General features: G+C 49.1%; 2 protein-coding genes across 4 annotated transcripts in view; both read right to left on the minus strand.

Annotated features, from left to right (window-relative positions):
• The window catches only part of RNF14 (ring finger protein 14), a 48,375-nt gene extending 44,818 nt beyond the window's left edge, over nt 1-3,557 (minus strand). Inside the window, exons 1-2 of the mRNA XM_060008640.1 lie at nt 3,473-3,557; nt 45-173 (exon numbers count right to left, since the gene is read on the minus strand). The gene's annotated coding sequence lies outside the window, so the exon portion shown is untranslated. The remainder of the gene's footprint in view (nt 1-44; nt 174-3,472) is intronic.
• A 1,009-nt stretch (nt 3,558-4,566) lies between these two features.
• DELE1 (DAP3 binding cell death enhancer 1) lies at nt 4,567-18,047 on the minus strand. Of its 3 annotated transcripts, none has more exons than XM_060008634.1 (13): nt 17,935-18,047; nt 17,112-17,226; nt 16,893-17,010; nt 14,711-14,858; nt 13,583-13,744; nt 13,252-13,340; nt 13,054-13,150; nt 10,066-10,208; nt 9,079-9,237; nt 8,893-8,985; nt 6,595-6,754; nt 5,606-5,845; nt 4,567-4,704 (listed from the first exon to the last, which is right to left on the minus strand). In XM_060008634.1, the coding sequence occupies exons 1-12, from the start codon at nt 17,963-17,965 to the stop codon at nt 5,607-5,609; spliced, it is 1,554 nt and encodes a 517-aa protein (XP_059864617.1). In that variant the 5' UTR covers nt 17,966-18,047; the 3' UTR covers nt 4,567-4,704; nt 5,606. The 3 variants fall into 3 exon arrangements, 2 of the variants coding, with proteins under 2 accessions (XP_059864617.1, XP_059864618.1); XR_009518952.1 differs by lacking the exon at nt 4,567-4,704 and adding an exon at nt 7,369-7,423 and having other exon boundaries at nt 5,711-5,845; XM_060008635.1 differs by lacking the exons at nt 4,567-4,704; nt 5,606-5,845 and having other exon boundaries at nt 6,628-7,423.
• Between the last annotated feature and the right edge of the window lie 6,789 nt (nt 18,048-24,836).

A 24,836-nucleotide genomic window follows, 5' to 3' on the forward strand; every position in this document is an offset into this window, starting at 1 on the left:
TCTCTGCTCTTCCAAACACATAGTGAGAGGGACTTGGAACTGACCTGATGCAGGGTGGGTGTCTGCAGACTCCTGTCCTTTCCCAGCAAGCAGCCCTTCAGGTACAGAAGTCATCTTTCCAGACCCAGCAATCGTGAGTAAATCTTCCTCTGTCACAGCAGTGAATTCAGGCCCTAGAGGACAGTGTGTGAACCGGGTCTATGAAATTGACACTGACAGCAGCAAACCTTCCAGGAGAGGAAGGAGTGAAAAAAATAGCAAGTATTTTCCCAAGGCTCAGCCTTATAATTTCCCTGGAAATTTCCAAGCAGTCTATTCAGCTTCTCAGTAATGTGGGGCTTTCTTGGATACTAAAGGGAAAAATTCCTTTCTGTGCCTCTCCTTTTGCCCTTTTTCTGGAGCTCAGTACACATGTTCACTGTCCACAGAAATGGGCCAATCATACTCCCCACTAGGGATAATGAAAACCATCCACACTTGGAATGCAACGAGGCATCATTATTCCATTATCCCATTTTACAGATGAGGAAAATGAGGCCCTCATAGTGCTTCAGGAGCTTCAGGAATGCTTCTGGAGCAGGGTCTCTAGGTCTCTGATCATCACTCCGAGGCAGAGTAAACTCTTTACAAGGTCTGTGATTTGCAAGCTGCTGGGTTCCCCAAGTCAATGAAAGAGGCTGGGGGACACCAAGCAGGTAGGGTCTCCAACCTGACCAGCCAGGTACCTGGCACAAGGCAACACTTGATGAATACTTGTTGAATGGAAGAATAAATGAATAAATGGGTAAATAGATGCTACAGGAGTCCCTTTTCTCTATATTGGAGCTCCAGGTAAGACTTCCTTAGAAAAGAGAAAAAAAAATGTTCCATTATGTGAAGACAAAGTCGGAAAACCACAGCACTGGAGTAGGCAGTGCTGACCCCCAATTACTAGTGGATTTTCAGTGCAGAGCTGATGTTGGGAGGTGGAGAGAAGAGATGGGGAGAGGTGACCTAGGGAAACTGGAACCAGGGCTCGCAACTGGATCACTGCCTCACTCTAGTTCAAAAGTCCTAAATCTTGGACCCCCTGAATGCCAGGCGAGACTTTGTGTACAGGTGTTTTTCTAGGCAGAAGATACGGAGTTATCAGATTTTCAAAGGAACATGTGACCTATAAAAAGATAAGCAGCACTGCTCTCAGTCACTATCTAAACCTCCACAGACGTGGGCAATTTTAGTCACAAGGAGTCTGAACATTTTATAGCCAAGGAAATGGCAAGACAGAAAGAGCTGACTGGCCCAGAGCCACACGGCAGGCTTGTGACAGGGCTAGCATCTGCATCTGAGGTTCAGGATGATGTTCTTTCTAATACATCAAGGGTTCTTAACCTGGGGTTCTTGGTTGGGCTTCAGGATCTAAGAACCTGCTGAACTGCATGCAAAATTGGGAAGATGTGCATTTTTCTATGGGAAGGAGTCAGTGCTTTCATCTGATTCTCAAAGGGGTCTGTGACCTAAATAAGATTAAGGCCCACTGTGATCCTCTATTCCCCGCCGAACCTGGAGAACTCATGGGTAGAGCTGTTCCTGTTCTGAGGCAACCGACCTTTGATCAGGGCGGGGTTGTATGTACGTGAGGGTTAAGTGCTCTCACCCGAACGTTGCAACCCCTCCAAGTAGGCTGATGCCAGACCTTATACCCAATAACCGACTGAGAATGAGACAGTGTGCATGCTGACAGAACTGAGTCTGCTGAACAGAAAGGTTACAGAAACTTCTTGACATAAGCCGAGATGTCAGAGCTGAGACCTTGGACGTGCTCAAAACCGTTTCCACCAAGATGGGCTCTGTCCCCCGGGAGACTGAAGGAGCTGGCGAGCCAGCGAGCACTCAGTTAAATGTCGTCTTAATTTGGAAAGCGCAGAGGGACATTTTTTATCAATAGTCAGCCGTCCTCCAGCACCAGGAGGGCAATGCAGTGCTCACTCGGAGCCTGGGGGCCGTCCTGAGATTGACAGGAAGCCTCCTTGTCTGTGACCCAACTTCAGCTTGGCAGTTCACTGATCCCTACCTCTCCGCTGACTGAAATGAGTGAGATGGCAACTACCACCCTTGGGACTCTGGAGAGAACCAAATCTCCAACACGAGAAGAGAGGACAGGGGAGGGGAGGGAGGAGTTTTAGCACAGGCTCAGCCTGGCACATAGTGTGTACCTAGAAAATAGATCAGTGTTTTCCAGTCCCTACTGAGTACTGGGCACAATATAATGGGTCTGGGGTGGGGGGCACGATCAGAAACGCTCATTCAACAAACATTTTATATTTGCTGAGCAATTACTACAGGTCAGAAGTAGCACTAGGAATGGCAGTCAGGGGAGGGGTATACAGAATCATTCATTCAACAGATATTTTAAAGCACCTCCTATGTTGCTGGGTAGGTTTGGTGCTGGTGTCCGGTGGAGAAAAGACAACGCATAGAATCCCTCATTCACTGAATGAATATTTACTGAACATTTACTAAGTGCCCTGCCCTGTATTAGTACTGAAGATATAATGAACCAAACAGCCTCATTCCCTCCACAGTGTCAGGGCTCCCTGAAAACAGCATCTCCGGATGAGGAAACTGAGGCAGCAGAGCCTTGCGCAAAGGGCTCATTGCTGAGGGCATCAGGGCTCGAACCTCGGGTCGTCCTGACCCAGGCTGGCCCTGCTAACAAAGGCCACCTCCCTAGCCTCCCCTCACATTCCCTTTCAGGGCACTAACAATGAGTCATTAATAACGGAATTTTAATGGCAAAAGCACAGCAGTTCCAGGGTCTGCGAGGAAGCCCATCCCCTGGGCAGTACAGAGACCGTAGGGACTGAACAGCGAGGATTCTTGGCCCCTTGACAGCATTTCTCTCACGACTCTTCCATCCTTCCTGCTCCACAAGGAGAGCTTAAAAATATCCTCCCTCCACATTTGGTACCCTAAATTGGATCAGCACTTAACTTATAACGACGGAGAGGGAGGGAGAACCCTATTTGGCCATCAACACAGAAGGCCCTGGGTCCCCGGACTGTGCGAACTGCCCCCCTGCCCCAGGCATGGCCAGAGGAGCCCATAATCGGAGAACCCCAAGTGACAACAGGAGGGGAAGAGGCTGGCAAGTGGAGCTCCATGGGAAGGCAGGAAGTGACACTTTACTTTACACAGAGGGTGCCCCCGGGAAGGTTCATCGGCGATCTGCAGGGAGCCGGGCTCTGCGCCCGACTCTATGAGGGAAGCACTGGGTTAACCAAGTTCTTTACTGCAGGACTTCTTGGAACCTTGAATATGCTGACGTGCATCGTGCATCTATAAAAAGGGGACGTCTAGTACACTGTTTCCCAAACTTATTTGACCACAGAAATCTTTTTTTTTTTTTTTTTTTTTTTTTTTTGTGCAGAGATTAGTGCACTGCACAGCTTAAAAACCGGAGCTTTAACCAATGTGTGTATTGAGCCCTTACCTGCATGACGGGACCTTGTGCTAAGTGCTGAGGATACTGGAATCCAAAGACAAAGTCCCTGCTTCCAAGGAGCCATCTGTGGAAGAAAGCCACATGAGGGGACCAGTGGGGGTGAGGCCAGTGTGCAGGGCAGCCCTGGAAAGGGAGCAGAGGGCAGGAGAGGCGCTCGAGCTGGAGGAAGCTTAGGGCTCCAGCAGTGAGAGGAAGTTGCTGGGAAAAGTGTGATGAGACCACTAGAGGCTGGGGAGGGGGGCAGGCAGCAGACAGGGAAATGTGGACAACTCCCCTCCTCAAATCCTCCCCGCTTTGAGCTGGCCATGCTGGGTGGTCTTTCGCATTTGGACAGTTCCTAGGGGGTTTGGGCCTCAGTCCCTCCCACCCCCCGTCCTCAACCACATCTCTGCTATTGAACTTGGGCTAACATCCAGAAGCCGGGGAACAGCTATGCACAAATTCAGTAATTGGAATCATTAGCGTTGACTCAGAAATCATTTCTTGCTATGTCTCTCTCTCGGAGAAGCTTTTAAGACCCTTTAAATTGGTTAATGGAGAGTTTAGAGATGAGGATGGAGCCTCGGCTTTCTGCTTCCCCTGCCCATCTCCCTGGCTTTCCCCAACATACTCAAGGGCAAGAGTGATGAGACAATCCAGTATCAGTTTTATTAAACTCCCATCCATTTCTGGCACAAACCTTTCACAAAAGAGGATCTCAAAATCTATACTCTCCTGCTCCAAGACTCCAAGGGCCCAATTGCCATTTACCCCCTTGTATCGGCAGGACGATAGTAACGCTTTCACCTAAAATTACAGTGAGAACTGTGCAAAAAAGAGCCCTGGGCCAGGAGTTGGGAGGCTGGGGTCCTTGTCCTGGGCTGGTGACTCATAAAGCCAGGTAACCATGGGCATCACTCTGCCTCCTCAGGCCTAAGTGAGCACCAACGTCCTTTCCGCAGTGAAATGCCCTACATCAGCCCTGGAGGGTAGGAGGGCAGACACCGCTGCCCTTGGTCTACAATTGAGGAAACAACACAGCAAGTCAGGCCACTGCTTCAAGGTGACGTGGCCAGAACCTGGATCTTTACACACTTTCTTCTTCTGTACTGTGCTGGGCAGGTACTTAAGGTTCTTTGGGAAGGCGGGTGAACATCTGGCCTCTTCTCTGGGATTCAAGTTGTGGTATCTCTCTGAGAACTCGCAGGCTCCATCTCTAGGGCTGAGTGAAGTGCGAAGGTCTGAAAAAGTCAAGCAGCTACATCAGGCATTTAGACACTAAACTCCTTCCTTCCAAATCAAAGGTGAAATGGAGACAGTCGGGAATCCATTGGGGATGAACAAAAGCGGACGTCATTCAGCGTTTCCTGAGTTTTAGGCATTCGTGAAACCACCCCATGACTTCTGCCACCTCTCTGGATCTGTCCTCCCCTTTACGCAATGTCACAACGTTTTTTCTCTACTCGATTCATTATTTTTAATATCTGTGACACTATGACATGCTAATCGCATTTTTATAATATATATTAATATACAAACACTAAAATTTAAAAATATTAGTTTGAATGCTACCTAAAATCCTCTGGTGAAGCACTGGAGGCACACACATCAGACGCTGGCAAAGAATGATGTGGTCTAAGCCTGAGGAAATCGAAGACTGGCAAGGGGGACGGGAAGGGATTTGCTCCAAGGCAAAGGCTAAGGCGAGGACCAGGGTCCCTGGACCCTTCAGTAAAGTTTTTCACAGGTCACTGAACGAATCTTTTTTATGCACAGCACAGAAATGACTGTGAATGGGGAATTCCCTGGCAGTCCAGTGGTTAGGGCTCGGCGCTTTCACTACTGAGGCCGCGGGTTCAATGCCTGGTTGGGGAACTAAGATCCTCACAAGCTGTGTGGCGTGGCCAAAAAATGAATGTGTCCACTGCCCATTTGTGAGGCTGAGGCTACCAACTAGGGGAAATGGTCAAAGTCATTTGTTAGCCATGCACTTGAAATTGCTTGGGAACCTGAGCCCCCATGGAATTTCTACCCTGTAAAGGGATACTGACACCCTGTTTTTTTTGCTGCATCCCATCTCCTCCCTGCCCGCCCCTCCCCCCAGCACCAGTGAGAGGTACCAGTGACTGCATTTTATCTCACCTTAGCCAAAACCCAGTCTGACGAGACTCCTTTCCAAGGGGTAGGGGTGTGGGAGAACAGCCCTGCTGGGGGATCCGGGGCTGGCTCTGAGACGAGCGCTTCTATAGAGGAGGCCAAGGTTCCCTGTGCTCGAGGCATGTGGTAGGCGCGAGGCTCCTGCCAGCAAGGTGTTCAGGCTGCAGAGGGAGGGGCTGGAAAACGACTTCAATCCTCTCACTGCCAGCTCGCTGGGCCCCGGGGCTGCGAGGAGAGGCGAGAGCAACTCTTACTCAGGCTGTGTTCTTAGACTCCTACTTTGGAGCAGGGGCTTCTTAAAGGACTTGGTTCCCCTGGCACTACTAACCCAGGTCAGCCCGAATGAGTCAGGAGTGAGCAGGGCTCCCAGAGCCCTAGATGGTAAGTCAGGGCACGGAGGCAGCCCTGGGATGGTGTCTCTCCTGACAAGTCATTGGAGTGACTACCATTTATTCAACACCTACTGTGTGCCAGGCTGTGCTAAGCCCTTTGCTGTCATCTCATTTAATCTCAGTGCGGTGGCTTCTCTTGTTGTGGAGCACGGGCTCTAGGCACGTGGGCTCAGTAGTTGTGGCTCATGGGCTCTAGAGCACAGGCTCGGTAGTTGTGGCGCACGGGCTTTGTTGCTCCACGGCATGTGGGATCTTCCCGGACCAGGGCTCAAACCCGTGTCCCCTGCATTGGCAGGCAGATGCTTAACCACTGCGCCACCACAGAAGTCCCATCTCATTTAATCTTTACAATCTAATGAGTTTTCAGAGGTGAAGAAACAGAGGTGCAAAGACATACAGGCCAAGTTCAGGAATGGAGCAGGGGTTAAAACTCAGGTTTGATTTGTCTGACTCAAAAAGCTGTGCTCGTTCCCACCAATGGAGCGGAAGTAACAAACAGACCAAAGGCTACTGCCACCCCCTTCTCCATCACAGGGTACTGAGCTCGGGGAGGCACCTGCTGGCTTTGACTCTCATCTGTACCTGCTGCCTCCATGGAAAAGAGGGTCCGCAGCCTCTCCTGGGCAGGCGCATTCCCCAGAGCTGCTGACTGCTGGTAGCATCTCACAGCCTCTCCCAGATTCCTCTGCACACCAAGGCCCTTCTCATAGCAAATTCCCAAGTGGTACCTGCTCTGTGAATCCTAAAGGAGAAGACGGACAGACACACAAATGCCCACGCATGCAGGACTGAAGAACTGAAACGCTGGGGCAGGAGGAAGGTGTAGCAGTCAGCAGGCCAGTGCTTCACCCCTGCAGGGTCAGGCCCAGCTGCAACCCTCCCTGGACCAAGGGATCTCAACTGTGAAGAGCCAGAGGCCCAGAACAGAGGACACAGGGATCCCTCCACCCAGGGAGCTTCCGGCCGGAGCAGCGTGGAGGTTTCTCGTGTTGAGGATGGTGCTGAAAGTGTGCAGAAGTGAAGGCTGCGGGAAGCACTTGGCCCTGCTCTGGGAGCCCAGGGAGTCGGGCTCCTATGTTATCCTGAAAGAGCCAGGAGCAAGGGTGGAGGCTGGGCTTCCGAAGGCCCTGAATGCCTTCCTGATCTCCACCCAGAAAGCTACAAAGCATACGTTACAGAGAACATGTTTCGCCTCCTTTGAAACGTTAAAAGGCTAATCTCTTTGTCCCTGGCTCTGGATCCTCACTCCCCTCTCACTGAGAATTAGGCTCCTGGGAGAGGCAGTATCAGGTAGGGAGTAGGAGCCCAATCTCTACAGCCAGACGCCTGGGTTCCAATCTTGGCTCCACCACTTACCAGCTGTGTAACCTCGGGCATCATATTCTGTGTCTCTGTGCCTCAGTTTCCTCATCTGTAAAGTAGGCATAATAAGAGCACCTACCTTATTACCCTGTCGTGAGGATTAAATGTGTCAATATGTGGAAAGTGCTTAGATTAGCGTTATTATTTTCACACCTTTAGTTGCCCACATCATTCATCTCTCCCTCTCTGTAATGAATATTTTCATTATATTCAATCTCCCAACCATGGTTCTATTTCTCTTCTACCCTCTAAAGAGTTTCTGTAACATGTAGGTCAAAGTCTATGTAATAAATATGGTGGACTCATGGCTACAGGCCAGCTTAGGACAGTCAGGCCAAAACACCCATGCTGTTATGTGTGTGTTACACAACATCCCTTTGTGCACTTCTCCTGGCGTGCTGGGTGACTAATGCCAGCCAGGGTGCCCCCAGGCTTGTCCCACACATGGTCACACAACCCACTGAGCCCAAGGAAGACTGGGGCTCTTTCATAGAAAGACAGGCACAGAGGCAGGTACTGTTTGATGACATTGGTCCCCTTTTGATGGCTACTGCAGATACTTTGGACAACACAGAGTGAAAAAGGAGAAGTATTCTGATGCCCAAGAGTTCAATAACGCTATCACTGTGTTGGCCAGGAAGTAAAGAGAAGCAGCAGCCCCTATGCTGGGAAATTCTAGTGCATGGCCACTGCTGGCTTTAACCCAGGGCTCCTGGTCCTTTAAGATACAACTCAAAAAATATACTGGTCAAAGACACTTGAGGATACAGCAAACCCACAGATGCCTTTTCAGTAATTCACAGTGACATAAAGCTCTAAGATTTCCTGCATTAAAGATACCTGTTTAACAAAGTATTTCCCAAATCCATCTGACCATTTTTCCCTCATATGATTTATAAACGTTCCATGGAACTAATGCTCTGTGGAACAAACTCCATGCTGCCTGGACGCCAACCCCTAGGTGACAGACAACCAGACATCCTCTACCCCGCCAAACTGCTCAATGTCTTCACCTCACGCGTCTTCTGACTTCCCTGGACTAAGCCACTTGTGACGATGCACCTTCCACGTGTACACTTTACAAAGCACTTTCACACTTATTATCTCAGATTTTGATCCTCACGACAACCCTGTGAAGTGGTAGACAGGTCAGGCAGGCATTAGTATCCCAATCTTAAAGATGAGGAAGACAAGAAGTGACCAGCCCAGTAGTATGCTAGTAAATGTTTAACAACCAGCTCTCCAGGGGAAGAAGCCCTGTTTTGTAGCATTTGGCAATTCTAATGCTAATGCTCTCCCCGTAGCTGATTTCAAGCTAACAATTCTCGCAGGCTGGTACAAGCCAGTGCCAGCACACCACTGGACCTGTCCAAGGGGCACACAGTAAGTCAGCAAGAGTTAAGGCTTGAAGCCAGCCCAATGCTCTTATCAACCGTCTCCTAGGCACGGTACCAGTTCCTAAATCCCTTCCTTTATCAGACTTGATCCCCATCATGCCTGGATATGGACACCTCATACCCCACTGTTGGCTGCAAGCCAAAGATATTTCACGGCTCTCTGCTCGTCCAGGTACGCCTCCTTGGTGAAGAGCACCCCGAGAAAAGCTTGGGCCTGTGGTCAAGGAGGAAGGAAAAAGGTATCTTAGTCACTGCCAGGCCCCACCTGCCCCAAGTGCCCAGGAGTGACCCCACCAATGGCACTCACCTCTCTCAAGCCTGAGTCTGCAGCATGCTTCAGCATGGACACTGCCCTCTGCTGCTCAGGGTCCCACGAGGAGGCTGGATCCTGCAGCAGGCACCTGGCATAGCGGTACTGAGCCAGGTTGTGGCCCTGGCTGGCAGCCAGCTGGTAGTAAGAGGCTGCCTGGGGCAAAGGGAAAAACATCCAGTCAACGGATAACTGTATGCTGCCTTTTTATGGAGTGAAGTGTTTAATTAAATAACACATAATCATTATAGATTAGTCAGAAAATACAGAGAAGCCAAAAATAGAAACAAAATTCCAAGAAATCCTGCCTCCTGAAGATCATTCTCTGTTAACATTTTAGTGTACAATCTTGCAAATTTCTTCCCCCCCGGTACTGTATGTATTAACATATATACACAAATATGTTAATATACACTCACACACATATATAAATGTGTGTGTGTGTGTGTGTGTGTGTGTAGGAAGAAAGGGAGAGAGAGAAAACTACACTCACTATCTTTTGTAACCTATTCTTTTTCATTTAACAATACACCATGAATATCTTTCCCTGCAAATAAATATAGATCTAGCATATCATTTTTAAGGCCCACATAGATCTTATTAACCAATTCTCTGTTGAAGGAACTTCAAGTTTCTTCCCATTTTTTGGCCATCGTATACAATTCTAAGAAACTGTTATATATAAATTCTTATATATAACATCTATGCATACTTATCCTACTTTTTAGAATTAATTGATCCCTTCATCAAGGTAACGTTCTAGGTCGTGAGGATACAGCTGCAAAGAAGAAAGACAAGGTCCCCGGCCTTCCTGTGTTTTGAGTCTAAATTCCTAGAAGCTGGAGACTTCTTTCTTAGTTTTCCCTCCGGGCTAGAAGAGAGAAGCTGGACTTTCCCAAGCCCTGCCCACTGCTCATTTCTGGAGGTCACTCTGGGCGGTGCAGCACAGGCCATGGGCCTGGGGGCAGGGAGGAAGTGTAGTACCTTGCCGAGGTCCCTGGGGGTGCCTCTGCCGTGCTCGTGACACAAGCCCACATTGTACTGCGCTTTGCTGTAGCCACGGTCTGCTGCTTTCTGGAAGTAAGAAAAGGCTGCCATGTAGTCTCCATCCCTCATGTTCTCTGTCCCTGTAAGAAAGCACTAGGCGTAAACATAGCTTGCTCTGTGAACTTCCCCACATTCTTAGTCAGATACCCACATGCTCCTTCCTTTCTTTTCTTTTTTTTTTTGGACACTTCGCATGCACTTCCATCCTCTGAATATTTCACTGGTTTGCCATAGGTATCAGTGGGTTCTGCCCTCCTGTACACCATCCTCCTCTTGGTAACAACATCCTAATTTCCCTTTGGGAACAGCCCTCCCCGCAGTGCTGTCAATCAATGTGCCTGCCCTCTTCCCAACCAATGAGACCCTCTCTCAGGAGTCTGAATCTTGATCTGGCTGCAACAGGAAAGAAAACAGCTTCCGCAGGTTTATTCTGATGGCAGCACTCTGAAGACGCTGTTTCTCAGTTACTGCCGCATGCATCCCTGGAGCTCTCTGATTCCTGTCCTTTCTGAGGCTTGGCAAGTCGACAGATCCCAATAGATTCCTTTTGTGCTTAGGTTAGCCAAAGTGGTTTTAGGCTGCTTGTAACCAACATAACATAACTGATTCAGCTGACACTGTCAATATTGCTTTGTGAGAGAATATAAGAAAGAGAGCTCAGCTCCAAAGCCCATGTTCTCTTTATCATCCAAACGAAAAGGAAAACAGGGAAGGGGCTGAGCACAGCCTACTCTCAACTCTAAGCCTTTGCTCAAGCTGTTTCTCCTGCCTGGGATACCTTTTTCTGCCTCTATCATCAGACCTTCCCAACCTGTTTCTGCTCTAGAATCTTCAGACCACACTCAGGCTTTAAACACGCTTTCGGCACTTACTTCACACACAAGCCTTTTTCTAGGAACTGAACTGTTTCAAGAGTACAAGCCCTGTCTCCTCAATTAGACTGTAAAATCCTGGAGGCAGAAGCAGAAAAAGAATGTAGAAGAAATAACTTTGCATAGGGTGAAAGCTCTATACAAATGCAAAATATGATTATGGCTTATGCTCCCTTTGTGTTCTGCCACAGTGCTTAGCACTTGCTGAATAAATGAATATGCATATGAAGGAAGGAATGGGCAAGAAAATTCGCGGAAGACTGTCTGCCCATGAAAAATCACAAAAAGCCAATGAGGCAGAAGCCGGGCTCCGTTCGGCCAGCAGTGAATGAGTCACCTCCTGGCTGCCTGAAAACTCACTGTCAAGGGTTCACAGAGCCCTCTGTTCTTGAGGAGAAGACTCGAGAGGGCACAGGATCCCACCCTGTCCCCATCCCCCACACCGATCCTCTGCCTCTAACCTAAACCAAGTCACCATCATGTTTTGCTTAGCCATCAGTAACAGCTCCAATCTAGTCTCCTGTTTCCCCTCTGGCGTTCCTATGACCTGCGTCTGTCTACACAGCAGGCAGAGAGATCTTTGGAAAAGTAAATCAGATCACATGACTACCCCCACTTCCTGCTCCGGCGTAAAACACTCCAATGGCTTCCTGGCTCACTCAGAAGCACCACACGCCACCACGGCTCAGAAGGCCTGATCTGATCTGGCCCCTGCCTGCTTCTCTGACTTCATCTCTTTCTACTCTCCTGGTGATCGCTAAACTACAACCACGCTCATCCTTTTCTTTGTTCCTTTAACAAACAAAACTCAATCCTGCCTCAGGACCTTTGCACTTGCGGTTCCCTTTACTTGGAAAGCTTTCTCCAGATGGAAACAAGACTGGCTTGTTTTTGTCAGTCTGGTCAAGGATCTTTCCATCCGCGAGGCCTTCCAAATCAGAGCTGCTCCTTGCCCAAGTCACTAATGCATCCCCCTGTTTAATTTTCTCCATAACATTTATCACTATCTGAAATACTCTTTGTTTTTTTGGGGTTTTTTTTTGCGGTATGCGGGCCTCTCACTGTTGTGGCCTCTCCCGTTGCAGAGCACAGGCTCCGGATGCGCAGGCTCAGCGGCCATGGCTCCGCGGCATGTGGGATCTTCCCGGACCAGGGCACGAACCCCTGTCCCCTGCATCAGCAGGCGGACTCTCAACCACTGCGCCATCAGGGAAGCCCTGAAATTCCCTTTTTTATTTCTTTACCAGTTTGCTGTTTTTCTCTCCCTCAACTCACATGGAAGCTCCATGAGAGTAAGGACTTTGTCTTGTGAATCACTGTACCCCCAACACCTCAACTAAGACCTAACCAAAGGTGAATGCTTAATACATTTGTACTGAATGAATCCTAGCCTCTCACTCACTTGCCCACTAGAGTCCAGGAGATGCTGCTGGCAGTCTGGGTCTCCACATGAGAAGGCCTGAAAGAAGCCAAGTCACTGCAGAGAATAGGACAAATGGTGGAGAGGAATCTGGAGTCTCCAGATGTGGGTAAGGAAGGGCACTTGAGGGCCTGCTCCAAATCTCAGGAGCCTGTTCTTGCCTAAGTGCGGCAGAAAATTCAAGGTGTCATTCGAGATTTATTTTCTCCTTCTGACACAGTAACCGAATTTTCAGGTAAGCACATGGTCATTCAGCTAAGGACTCTATTTTCCAGGCTCCTCTGTGACTAGGTAAGGCCGTGAGACTTCATTCTGGACAATGATTTGTGTAACTTTTAGGTTGGGGAGGAGTGGTCCTTTAGTTTTCCCACCTTTCCCTTCTAGCTAGCTAGAATTTGGATATGAGGCAAACTGAACCTTGAGATGGGAGCCCATTTTAAGAAGGGCAGAACCATCTGACTGAGAATAGGTCCCTGACACCACTGTGCCACCAGGCCAGATTTGGTCGACCTACCTGGGAGAAAATAAACTCTCTCTTATGTAAACCACTCCCTGCCCTGACTCTACTTGACCTACTGCATACCCTTTCCATTTTCCCATCCACCCTTCTTGAGACAGGGTCCACCCAGTTACCCAGGAAGTTGAAAGCGATGGAAACACTGAGCTGGAAGAGCTGCTGAATGGAAGTCATGGCCTCCTCGAGGGAAAGACTTTTTGATTTATCTTGTTCCTGGGGAAGAAATATAAAGACTCATCATGGGACAGTTCACTGGGATTGCCACCTGTCTAGGGGAATGTTACGGGATCCAGGTGGCCAAATCTGGACAATACCTGCTTTTCGCCAGTGGGCTGAGGCTGGGCTGGCTTTGCCTTGGACTTGAAGCTACTGCTGGCATGCAGGAAGCCGGCGTCACTGGGATCTGCAAGGGAAAAGGCAAAGGAGGAAGGTGTTAGTTCTCCTTTTCTCTCACTCCCCCAGTCCACAGAGCCCTCCATCCAGCACCACTGCCAGGAACCAAAATCATTCCAAATTGCCCCAGAAAGCATGGGGGCTCACAGGAATGACAATTCCCCAATGTGGTATATGCAGCAACAAATGTCCATCTGCCCAACTCCCCACCCCGCCACCGCCTTCTGCTGATTTTAGGAGGTGAGACCATACCTTCCTCAGAAGCACCCCGAAGACCAGTTGTTCTCAAGGAGCTGGGTGAAGAGAGGCTCTCAGGCCGAGTGGAGGGTTCTTCCTGGCCCAGCCTGAGTTCCCTGAGGCCAGTGTGCCTGGGAGCCGGGCTATCAGGGCTGGGCAGAATGTGTCTCCGCAGTGCTGGAAAGAGCCAGTGAGAGCGGTCACATCAGAAGGGGATAGGTTCAGCCTGCTGGGGCTGACTGAGCCCTCCCTGAGGCTTCGCGGACCAAAGGAAGAATCTAGAAACTGCTGACACATGTCCTTCACATGCCTCCTCCTCCATTTCCTTGGCTGGCTTCCCTCCGCAGGGGTGGAGAGGGGCCCACATTTATGCTGATCCCCACACCCCAAGCATAAATCGCTCCTTGGCTTGAATTCTTCCAGTCGCAGGGAGGGATCTACTTTATTCACTGTTCTAGCCCCAGCACTTAGCACTTAGTTTGATGGTTAATATTGATTATGATTATAATCATAATACTAAGGGCAAGAACTTAAACCGCTACTTACTGAGCACATACTACATGCCAGGCACTGTTCTAAGTCCTCGACATGTATTAACTCATTTAGTCCTTCCAAGAAACCTGTGGGGGTAGGTTTTATTATTTCCCCATTCTATAGGTGAAGACACTGAGGCACAGGGAAGTTAAAAGTGACTCATCCAGGGACACCAAACTAGTATGAGCAGTTCTGGGCTTGAACCATGACAGTGTGACTCCAGAGCCTTAATCACTGTGCTGCATTGCCTCTGTACCACGGCGCATGATAGCCATTCAATAAAGATTCACTTACTGATGAATGACTGACCAGAGAATGACCTAACTGGCTGAGGAGTGGGCAGGAAGCCACTCCTAGGATCTAAAATGACCTGGACCCCTGCGGGGCTCTGTCAATGGAAGGGGAGGGGAGGACATGGGAGGGGCCTGGAGGACAGGCGTGGCCCACACGCTGGGTGGACAGACCTTCCTCCCATTCCTCTTCCTCTGACTGCAGATAGGAGAGGCAAGGAGCTGCTGACGGCTCTTTTCCTGAGGTGTGTCCAGAGATGTTTCCTGGCCCAGAGAAGCTCCCAGCCCAGCTCTCCTGTCCCCGGGACTGAGAACTCACAGGAGCGCGGGTGCCTCAAGGGAGATGAGAAGAAACGGTCCAGAGGACTGCGCCAAAAGCAGCGCTCCGCTCGCCGAGGTCCTGCTGGCAGGGACGCCTGGAAGTGGATCTGCCTTGCCAGCTGCAGGGCCAGCACGGCCAGGGTGCCCTGAGGAAGACAGCACTTCAGGGGACACAGTTCTCCACCAGTCAGCTCCTTCAGTCTCCGCCTACATCTCCAACATCACTTCCTCGAGAAGTCCTTCCTGACTCCTGGCTGTAGCCGCTCCCCCACAGCGCACTCTCGTAAGCACCCGAACTTCCCCCATGGAGCCCTGATCACACTGGTACTTAAACAGCCACCTCTACAATTACTCATCAAGGTCTGTCTCTCCTGTTAGTCTCTAAGCACCACGAGGGAGGAACCATGTCTGTTTTGCTCACCTATGTATCCCCAGCGCCTAGCAGAGCACTAAGATACAGCACTAATAAATACATGCTGAATAAACGCCTGAGCGAGTGACTGAATAAACAAAATCTAAGCAGGCAAAAAGATAAACGGCAAGTTTGGGCTTGGGCACACGTGCAGCCAAACGCAGACGGGTCAGAGTTCCCCATCAGGCTCCCTCCTTCTCTAGCCTGGCACAACTCCTCCCCCACCCCAAAGCCACCCCACCACACACATTCACAGCTACAGGCTTGTCGTGGGTGTCTCTTCTCCAACAGGTCTGCAGAAGACCTAAGCTAGCTCCTAGCCCAGTGACTGCTTGGTTTTCCCTGTTCCTTCCTGTGTTATGCACGAGAAAAGACACCCAAATACTTATTTGTTGCAACAGGCACTGTATACAATGGCAAACAAGACAGACCCAGTCTCTGCCCTCATGGAGTTCATACCTTCACTGAGGGAGAAAGACGACATCCAAGTACACAGAGAAATAATATAATAACTACAAATTATGCCAAATGCCGCTAAGGAAACAAATCAAGAGTTTACACAGGGCATAAGAGGGACTCCTGACAAGACAGGAGTAGAGGAAAGCCTGTCTGTAGAAGTGATGTGTGTGCTGAGACCTGAAGGAAGAGAAGGTCCCAGCAATGTCAATAACAGGGACACGTATCCATGTCACTGGAGATAAGCTTGTGCTCAGGCCCTTTCACATAGGCAGTAGTGACAGAGCTGAGGGATGGCATCAGGACCCCTGAGATGCAGACCCAGTTTTAGAAGGACTCACTATAGGATTGCCCTAGGGTTCATATCTTCGACAAAATGGGAAAACACATCCCTCTCCAGGGTGTGTTATGCCCCTAGGCCATAGCTCCCCAGAGAGAAGTGTTCCTGGCATGGACACATTCCAGTCTCAGCTCTGCTGATGACACCAAGTTACAGATGAGACAACTGAGGCTCAGAGAGGTCAAGCCACTTGCCCAAAGTATGCAGCATGAAAGTGAGAGGGATGAGAAGTGATGGAGACAAGTGTGACGTGAGTGCCAACTTCATTTAAAATATCTTATAAGCAGAACCTAAGAGGCAAAGATTCTGCCTTGTTAGACCTCGTGTTACTGAGCCTCTGGCTTTATAGATCAGATTTAACAAATATTTACTGAGTGACGATCATGGGTCAGGATATGTACTATGTGCTTTTACAAGCCATACTAGGTATAGCAACCAAGCTGCAGAGCATAGTAGCTAAGAGCACGAGCTCCACAGTAAAATCTGGTTCCTCTACTGAATAGCTGTGTGACCTTAAGAGTGTTACCTAAAGTTTCAGAGCCTGAGTTTTCTCATCTATAAAATAGAGATTATATTTCCTCTGCAAGATTTTGTAAGGATTAAGTAAGATGATATATATAGATACATTAATAAATTAAAAGTTAGCTATTTAGTATTATTTAATTGTAAGATTCAGGAAGGCAAGAGTCATATCTACCTTGTTCTCTGCTATGTCCCTAGTACTTAGCAAAAAATGCCTGGCTCAAAGAAAGTGTTAAATAAATGTTTACTGAATGAAAGGAGGAATATATACATGGGCAGCAGGGGGAAAGGGAGTAGCAATATCTCCCCAAATATGCTCCAATGCCATGAGTTACTCAAATTTTGAGTGTGGCCACAATGATGCCCTAGCTCTTGTTTCTAGGCTATACTTCCATACAGGATCATTCTCATCCACACTGAAGGACAAGGACAGGGCTGGGGAAACCTTACCCATGATATGGCATCCCACAATGTGTTCCGGGAGTCACGGGCAGACATCCACTGGAAGGCAGCCTTCCATCCATGGGACCTTGGGCCCTTGCTTGTGCCTGGGCCATGGTGGCCAGACCTAGAAGATGTAAGATGTAACAGAGGCTATCAAGTTCTGTCCTAAGTGGGAGTAGAGGGAGGCTAGGGGAGCACATGGGTGACGGAATGGCAGTCTTTCACCTGTCGAAACTGGGCACAGGGACCAGCAGGTTGGAGGAGGTAGCCTGAGGCCCATCTGGGCTGGTGGACTTGGAGGTCACCCCACGGAGGCCAGGTCCCAGCAGACGGGGAAGAGCTGTGCAGAGCAAGGATCAGTCACTTTGATATGAGCGGGACTGAGGCAACAGTGGCCCCATCAATCTTCCCTCTGACCCTTGACAGAGCCCCACGCCAGGAACCGAGGAAACACTGGCACCTGCTTCTGCAGAGGTTCTTAAACAAGGATACATACACGTGGGGATCTTTTGCTTAGTACAGATTCCAGCGTGCCACCCCAGAGCCAAATAAACTAGGATCATTCAGGGTTGAGCATCAATATTTTGAAAAAGCTCCCCGGGTGATTCTGACGCCCTCCTAGGGCTGACAACCACTGTTCTAAAATGACCACACATTCATACACAAACTCTCGCTCCATGTTTGTAGCTCTTTGTCTCTAAATCGCGCCTCTTTTCATTGGCTCCGCCTACCCCATTGGCCCCGCCTACTGCACTGGCCTCTACTCCTCTTTCATGAACTCCGCCCACCATCTCCGGGTACTTGGCTCCTCCCCCTTCCAATGGCTCCACCCATCTCCTTGGCTCTAAGTTCCACCCTCTTCCTACTAGCCACGCCCACACCTCAAATTCGAACCGCCCCTTGACTCAGAGTGCAGCGCGGCCCCTAACGACCCCGCCTCTCTTCCGCTCTAACACCGCCCACTATTGCTTTGGCTCAGTCCTCCGGCCCGCCCCCTCCTCAGTTCCAAGTCTCAGCTGCCGCAAGACCCGCGGCCGAAGGCCCTTACCTCGGCCCAGGAGTCCCGGGAGCCGCCACATGTCGTCGCCAACACCATAGAGCTCGCAGCCGAAAGAGCGCGGCCAAACCCCGGGACGGCGGCTAGAGTGGCCTGTGTGGCGCCCTCGGAGTGGCCGAGTCCCCAAGGAAGCTCACCGCCAGCCAATTAGAAGGGGGCCCAGCCGGAAGGACGGCGCTCAGCGAAAGGAAGTGGGAGGTGTAGGCGTACTGGGGCTGGCGGGGAGGTGAACTTCAACAAGGGCACGGGGATGGGGGCCTGGCCTCCGGTGGAAGAGGTGTCATTTGCTGCCGGCATAAGAATGGGGGGGGGGTCGTGCAGAGGAGGAGGGTCGCAGGGGGCGAAGCTGAACCGCCTCAGAAGAAGGACCATTGAGAAGCGGGGCGAGAGCGGCCTCGGTGGTGCCAGACGACCTTGCAGACACCGTGGAAACTCGAGGGGGAACAATCTTCCCCAGGCCCCGATGCTAGAGGAGGTGGGAGACACCAGGCCCAGTGGGTGGAGGAGAGGAACCTTAGGGTCCGACGGAGGAAACCAGTAGTACGAGCTTTCTGCCCAAGGCCATCTGCTTGGAGTTGCCCGACTGGGTAGGCGATGATAACTGCGAGCGGGGTTCCGATTCGGGGGGATCCAGCTCTGGCTCCAGCTTTGTCTCACCATGTAGCCTCGAGCCGAGCCCTTCCCTTGTCTGGGCCTCCGTTTGCCCAGTAATAGGGTCAGATGGAGTGAGGTCGACTGGTCCTTCCTGATTTGACAAGAACAACTTGAATTGCTGCTTTCAAAATACCAAAGAGGATACTGGCCCCTTCCCCGCCCCCACGCCTGTTAATCAGAGCTCTCATCTTCAGACCCAGCCAGAGTTATCTGTGTATTCTTTTGTTGGGCAAAGACTCCGTCCTCTTTCCCCACACCTGAATCCGTGAAATAAAGGAGCTCAAAATCAAATATAAGTTGCTTACACTTTCTCCCTCCTCCTTTCTCCCAGGTAGTGACTTCTGGTTTGATGGAAGTCTCTATCTGGGGTAAAAGAGTACTGGAGGTACCTACTTTTAGACCCAGGCATGTGTATGACAGTGGTATTAATTTGTTCAGCAATTTTTGAGCCATATGTCAGCCAGCATCCTAGAATCTGAGAAGACCGAGGAGTAAGGAGCATTTGTAGCCTCCAGGAAGACATGATCCAGTGTTTTAAGAGTGGCCTCTGGAGTCCCACAAACGGTTTGAATCCCAGCATTTGCAGCCTCCAGGAAGACATGGTCCAGTGTTTTAAGAGTGGCCTCTGGAGTCCCACAAATGGTTTGAATGGTTTCTTACTTCCTGTTATGTATTCTTGGTCAGTTTACTTAACCACTTTAAGCCTCAGGTTCTTGATCTATAAAATAGGAAAACGGATACGTCATGCAATTGTTGTGAGGCTTAAACAACACATTTAAACTGTTTAGCATAGTTCCCGGCACATGGTAAGAGCCTAACGAATGTAAGTTGCTATTAATGGCAGTGGTAGAGAAGGTGAGTACGCAAAAGGCATAGATATGTTCCAGGAGAAGCAAGAGCACTGGGTTATGGGATACCATGGAAGGATTCAGAAAAGTAGTTGCATTTGAGTTGGACCTTTAAATTTGAGTAAGAATTTACCAGGTGGAGAAGGGAGGAAGGTATTGCAAGCAGAAGAAGCAATAAACAAAGGCCCAGAAACGTGAATATTGGGAAACTTCAGAAATACCCTTGGCTTTGGGATTTGGGGCAGCCACCTTTCACATTCCTTGTGTTATTGTGTCAAAATAAAATAACAAGCATGCTGGTTCAGCTCTCTTCCACCTCCCAGCATTTCCCAACTGTTTGAGCCCTCACTGCTCTCCACGTTTCCCAATTCCTGTAGCACTTAATTTCTTACCACACAATTTAGCAGTAATTATATGTTGTCCTGTTATTTAATTATCTCATTTGTGTAAGTCTAGTCTCCCCAGTTCTCTCCCTCAGGGCAGGGATGGCATTTTCCCATTTTGCATCCCACGTAAGGCTTGACACAGAAGATATTCAAACAATACACGTTGACTTGACTGGACACTTTGTGCTGATGATTATTACAGACAAGACCACCAGACCTCAATCCTGGGATTTACCGATTTGAGCAGAAATGTATTCATTCCGCATACATTGAAGGCCCTCCATGTTTAAAGCGAGTTAAAAATTTTTGACGATGATGTCTGTTCCTATGTGTAAAATGGCATTTTGATGTCTCTTGTCCCTAGAAGCCTGTGAATGCTAACAGACCATTTGAGTGAGGGGTACTTGGCTAGAGCAGCTGGAGTCCTCACTGACTGACACACCAGATCACCTGTTCAGTGCTGCCCAGAGGAGCACCATCGGGGATCACAACTTTGTTCCCTTGCCTTTAGCTTCTGAACTTGCAGGCCCGAACCATTAGCCATTCTCTTCTGCTCCCAACGTTGTTCTGTGTTGTTGGCTTGTGGCCCAAAGTCAATCTGACTCAGTCCTTCTACAAAGGTAAGCTGTCTTACATCGGGAACTTACTGCCCAGATGTCCAGTTAATCACCTTTTGTTGATGTCATTGTATACTCAACACAGTGAGTGGTCTAGACATTTGTTGTTGGCTTCGCCTTGTAGACATTCTTAATTTGCATTCATCAAATATATGAGAGCTTATTCTGTGCTGGAGAATGTCCTGAGTGTATAACAATTTTTAAGAATAGAATGGTCCCTGCCTTCATGGAGAAAATAGTCTAGCAGGACAAACATTCAGTAGACGATTGAAATCCAGAATGGTCCTTTAGTTATGTATTGCAGCATAGCAAACTCTCCAAAATTTAGTGGCTTAAAACAATCATTTTATTATCTCTTGCAGTTCTGTGAACTGACTGGGCTCAGCTGGGCAATTCTGCTGGTCTCACTTGGGGTCTGTCATGAGGTGGCAGTCAGATGGCAGCTGGGGCTGGAGTCATATGAAGGCTCAACTAGGCCGCTTTCTTTCTCCGTGTAGTCCCAGGGCCTCTCCATCTGGGTAGCTGAACTTCTTAAATAGTGGCTCAGAGCTTCTAAAAGTACAAAAGCTGAAACTGCCAGGCTTCTTCAGCCTTAGGCCTGGAACCTGCTCAGGGCCACTTCTCCCACACTCTGTTGGTTAAAGCACTTCACAGGGCCATCCCAGCATCAGTGTGGGAGGGGAAGACACACAGGCACGAATACAGGGGAATGTGGTTTTTTTGTGGGGAAAGAACAGGGTGCTATTGGAACACCCAGGGGAAGCTCATAACCTAGGTATGGAAGTCAGGAAGACTTCCTGGAGGCAGTGACTTCTAAACCGATGAACCTGAATGAGGAGGCCTGGGAACTAGCCAGATGAGGAAGGGAAGGGAAAAACAATTCAGGCAGGGGAAACAGCTGGTACAAAGTCCCAGGGAGGCAAAGAGCACAATTTAAGATCAGTGCAACTGTAGCTAGGGTAGGGGATGGTGGAGGGGGTGGTATAGGATAGCAATAGCCCTTTAGTCTGGAGAGGTAAATGGGGCCAGATCATAAAGTCTCTTTTTTTTTAACTTTTTATTTTATATTGGAGTATAGTTGATTAATAATGTTGTGATAGTTTCAGGTGTGCAGCAAAGTGATTCAGTTATATATATATATATATATTTTTTTATATTTATATATATAAATGTATCTATTCTTTTTCCAACTCTTTTCCCACTTAGGTTGTTACGTATTATTGAGTAGAGTTCCCTGTGCTCTACAGTAAGTCCTTGTTGGTTCATAGTCTTATATAGCGCCCACCGCCCACCCCCCCACTCCCACCCCATGTCTGGACTCTGTCCTGAGGGCGTGAAACATCAAAGAAGGAAGGAGGGGCATGATCAGGCCCAAGCGATGCTAAAAGGCTCTTGGCTGCTGTGTGAGGGATGGTTTGGAGAGGGTCACGCCCTCATTTTCACCCTGTCCCTTCTAGCCAGTGACCTCACCTTCATCGCTGAGAAGGCTGAGTCATTATCACAGCACTGATACCAGTTCCTTTTGCTTTTTGTTAGTGGGAATTTGTATCATTAAAAAATGCAGACTCCTTTGTGCAAGTTTTTGATTTTTTTTTTGTTTTGTATTAGAGAAAAAACCCAAAAACATGTCATAGAAAGCCTGCTATTTCTGGTAGCATCTAGACATGAGGCTGGCCAGGTGGTCAAACAGTTTATGCTTAAGTGTGAACTGTGTTAAGGAAGAGCCTGCCTGCAAAAAGCAGGGATCGTGCCAGGCTCAGTGGATTCTACCCCTCACTTAAAAAATGGGCTGCCTGCCGGGACTTCCCTGGTGGCGCAGTGGTTAAGAATCCGCCTGCCAGTGCAGGGGACACGGGTTCGATCCCTGGTCCGGGAAGATCCCACATGCCGCAGAGCAACTAAGCCCGTGAGCCACAACTACTGAGCCCACGAGCCACAACTACTGAGCCTATGTGCCACAACTACTGAAGCCCACGTGCCCAGAGCCCGTGCTCTGCAACAAGAGAAGCCACCGCAGTGAGAAGCCCGCACACAGCCACGAAGACCCAACACAGCCAAAAATAAATAAGTAAAAAAAATAAAAATAAAAAAAGGTCTGTTAAAGGAGCGCCTACTCTAGTAAAAACGTCACTAAACGGCTTATAACAAAGCCCAGCAGACCCCACACACAGCTCTCTACCCTCTAGTCCTGCTCCCTAGAGGCAACAATTTTCAACTCTAAAATTTCTAGAAGCAGCACAGAAGAGCACTGGAATGGGACTATCTGGCATCCAACCCAGCTCTCCCACTTACCGGCTGGGTGACCTTGGTCAAGTGAATTATCTTTTACCTTGGTTTCCACATCTGTAAGATGGGAATGATAATTGTACACGTCTCATGAGATAACACATAATTGCCTGGCCCGTGGTCAACAAACAGGAATGTGAAGAAGGATCTAACTTGAAAGCAGCTGTGAGCACAGCTGTGGATGTTTAGCTGCACACTGTACAAATAAATGTAAGCCATGAATGTGAGTTGGAGGAAATGACAAGAACACAGAAGAGGTCTGTCTCTTTCCTTTGTTCTAAGGCCAAACTCGGTATTTGCTCCTAGTCCCATTCCCTTCCTGTCTCTTCTAGAACCTTGTCTCTATAATTATCCTGACCCTCAAGACAAGCATACATCTATTAGTTTTTTTCTTTCTATGAAATATACACAGGCCTTTCCTTTCTTGGGGGGGAAATCCTTTATTTCATCCTCCTGCCCTTTACAGCTACCATTCTGTTTCGTTCTCCCTACTGCTGGATTTCTTAAGTAACACACACACTGCCTCCCATTCCTTCATGACTCCCTCACTTTTCCGCCGGCTCCCAGCCTCCATCGCTACTCTTCTGACACAGCTGTCACCAGGGTCATCAAAGACCTCCTCATTAACCATCAGTGGGCCTTCGCTCAATCAGTCTTGACCCAGAGCCCTTGACTCAGTTGACCGTCCACTCCTTAACTCTCACATACCAAACCACCTCGTCACCCAACCCTTCCTTACGGCCGTCAATTGTATCATTTCCCCAGACCATTCAGGAATAAACCTTAAACCCAGGGTTGGCTCAACTCCTTTCTCTGCCCACCCCCATATTACTTTTGACTCTTACTGCAAATGTGAGAAACTCATTGAAGATAGCTTTTTAGAAAAGTTTTTATCAGGATATGGAGGAGTGGGGGACAGCTAATGGACCCCAAAGGTAGAATGCATCTGGAACCCAGGAAAGCCCAGGACTGCAGACTCAAAGCCAATGATGTGAGTCCTCTCTCTCTAGCTTGCCTCCTGGATTTCTCGTGATCGGCACCCCAAAGGTGTCAGACACTCCCACACCCAGCTAGTCACCAGGTCCCATAAAAATCACCATCTTTTGTGTCAGCCCCTTGAATCTGTCTCCTCTCCAGCTTCCCTTGTACTGCCTCTCCCATGTCTGTTTACCTCCTGATCACTGTTTCTGCCATTGCGTCTTCCTCCCGATGCTGAGTACAGCATTGCCCACATTTCAGTTCTCTGTCCATCACTCTTTTCTTGACCTTCCTTCTGGGCGGCTGACTCCTAAACAGAGTAGAGTGGTTAAGAGCTTGAATTCCGGAGTCCTAATGGCCTGGGTTTGAATCCCCTACCACTTTGTTTTTGGTCGCGCCGTGCAGCATGTGGGATCTTAGTTCCCTGACCAGGGATCAAACCCTTGCCCCCTGCAGTGGGAGCACGGAGTCTTAACCACTGGACTTCCAGGGCAGTCCCTACCACCACTTTCTAGCTGAGTGAACTTGGGCAAGTTACCTGAATTTTTTGAGCCTCAATTCCTCATCTGTGAAATGGGGATAATACTGGTCCCTTCCTGACAGGGTTGATGTGAGCATTCACTGGGCAACCACACATGAGGTGCTTAGCACAGCTCCCTGCACACAGAAAGGACTCGATAAATGGCAGCACTTAACAGCCTTACCCTTGTTCTCTTTCCTGAGTTCTAACATCACCTGCTAGTCTCTTCCATTAGATGTCCTGCTGTGACCTCAGATCCACCTGTCGGAATACTCCAGCCACTGCTGGAAGATGCAGCTTTCTGAGAACTGGAGGGGGGTGGGTGCTGAAAAAGAGGGGTGGTCTCATCAAATCCTTGAAGGAACCCTGACCTAACCTCAGCCACGCCCCAGCAGAGAAGACTCTGAAGAGCAGTTCCCCTGTAAGCCTCCAAAAGCTTTGCTGGCTGTTTCTTGGAATCTGGGAGAGCAGGCAGGGCCGCTGTTAAGAGAGCAAATGAAGGATGTGAATCCAACCTTTTAAAAAAAAGCCCCGGGGGTGTGGTAGCAGGATCAATGGAGCTTCGAGGTGGGTGTGAAAGGTGAGAGCAACACCCTTAGGGTGC

Source organism: Delphinus delphis, chromosome 3 (assembly GCF_949987515.2).
Source record: "Delphinus delphis chromosome 3, mDelDel1.2, whole genome shotgun sequence".
Taxonomy (NCBI): domain Eukaryota; kingdom Metazoa; phylum Chordata; class Mammalia; order Artiodactyla; family Delphinidae; genus Delphinus; species Delphinus delphis.

Coding starts and splice junctions, on each gene's coding strand:
- DELE1 (XM_060008634.1), bottom strand. CDS start 17,965: ATGTGGCGGCTCCCGGGACTCCTGGGCCGAG. Junction 13,151..13,251: donor AGCCCACTGGCGAAAAGCAG/GTATTGTCCAGA, acceptor TTTCTTCCCCAG/GAACAAGATAAATCAAAAAG. Junction 10,209..13,053: donor CATCGCTTTCAACTTCCTGG/GTAACTGGGTGG, acceptor GCTTTCTTACAG/GGACAGAGAACATGAGGGAT.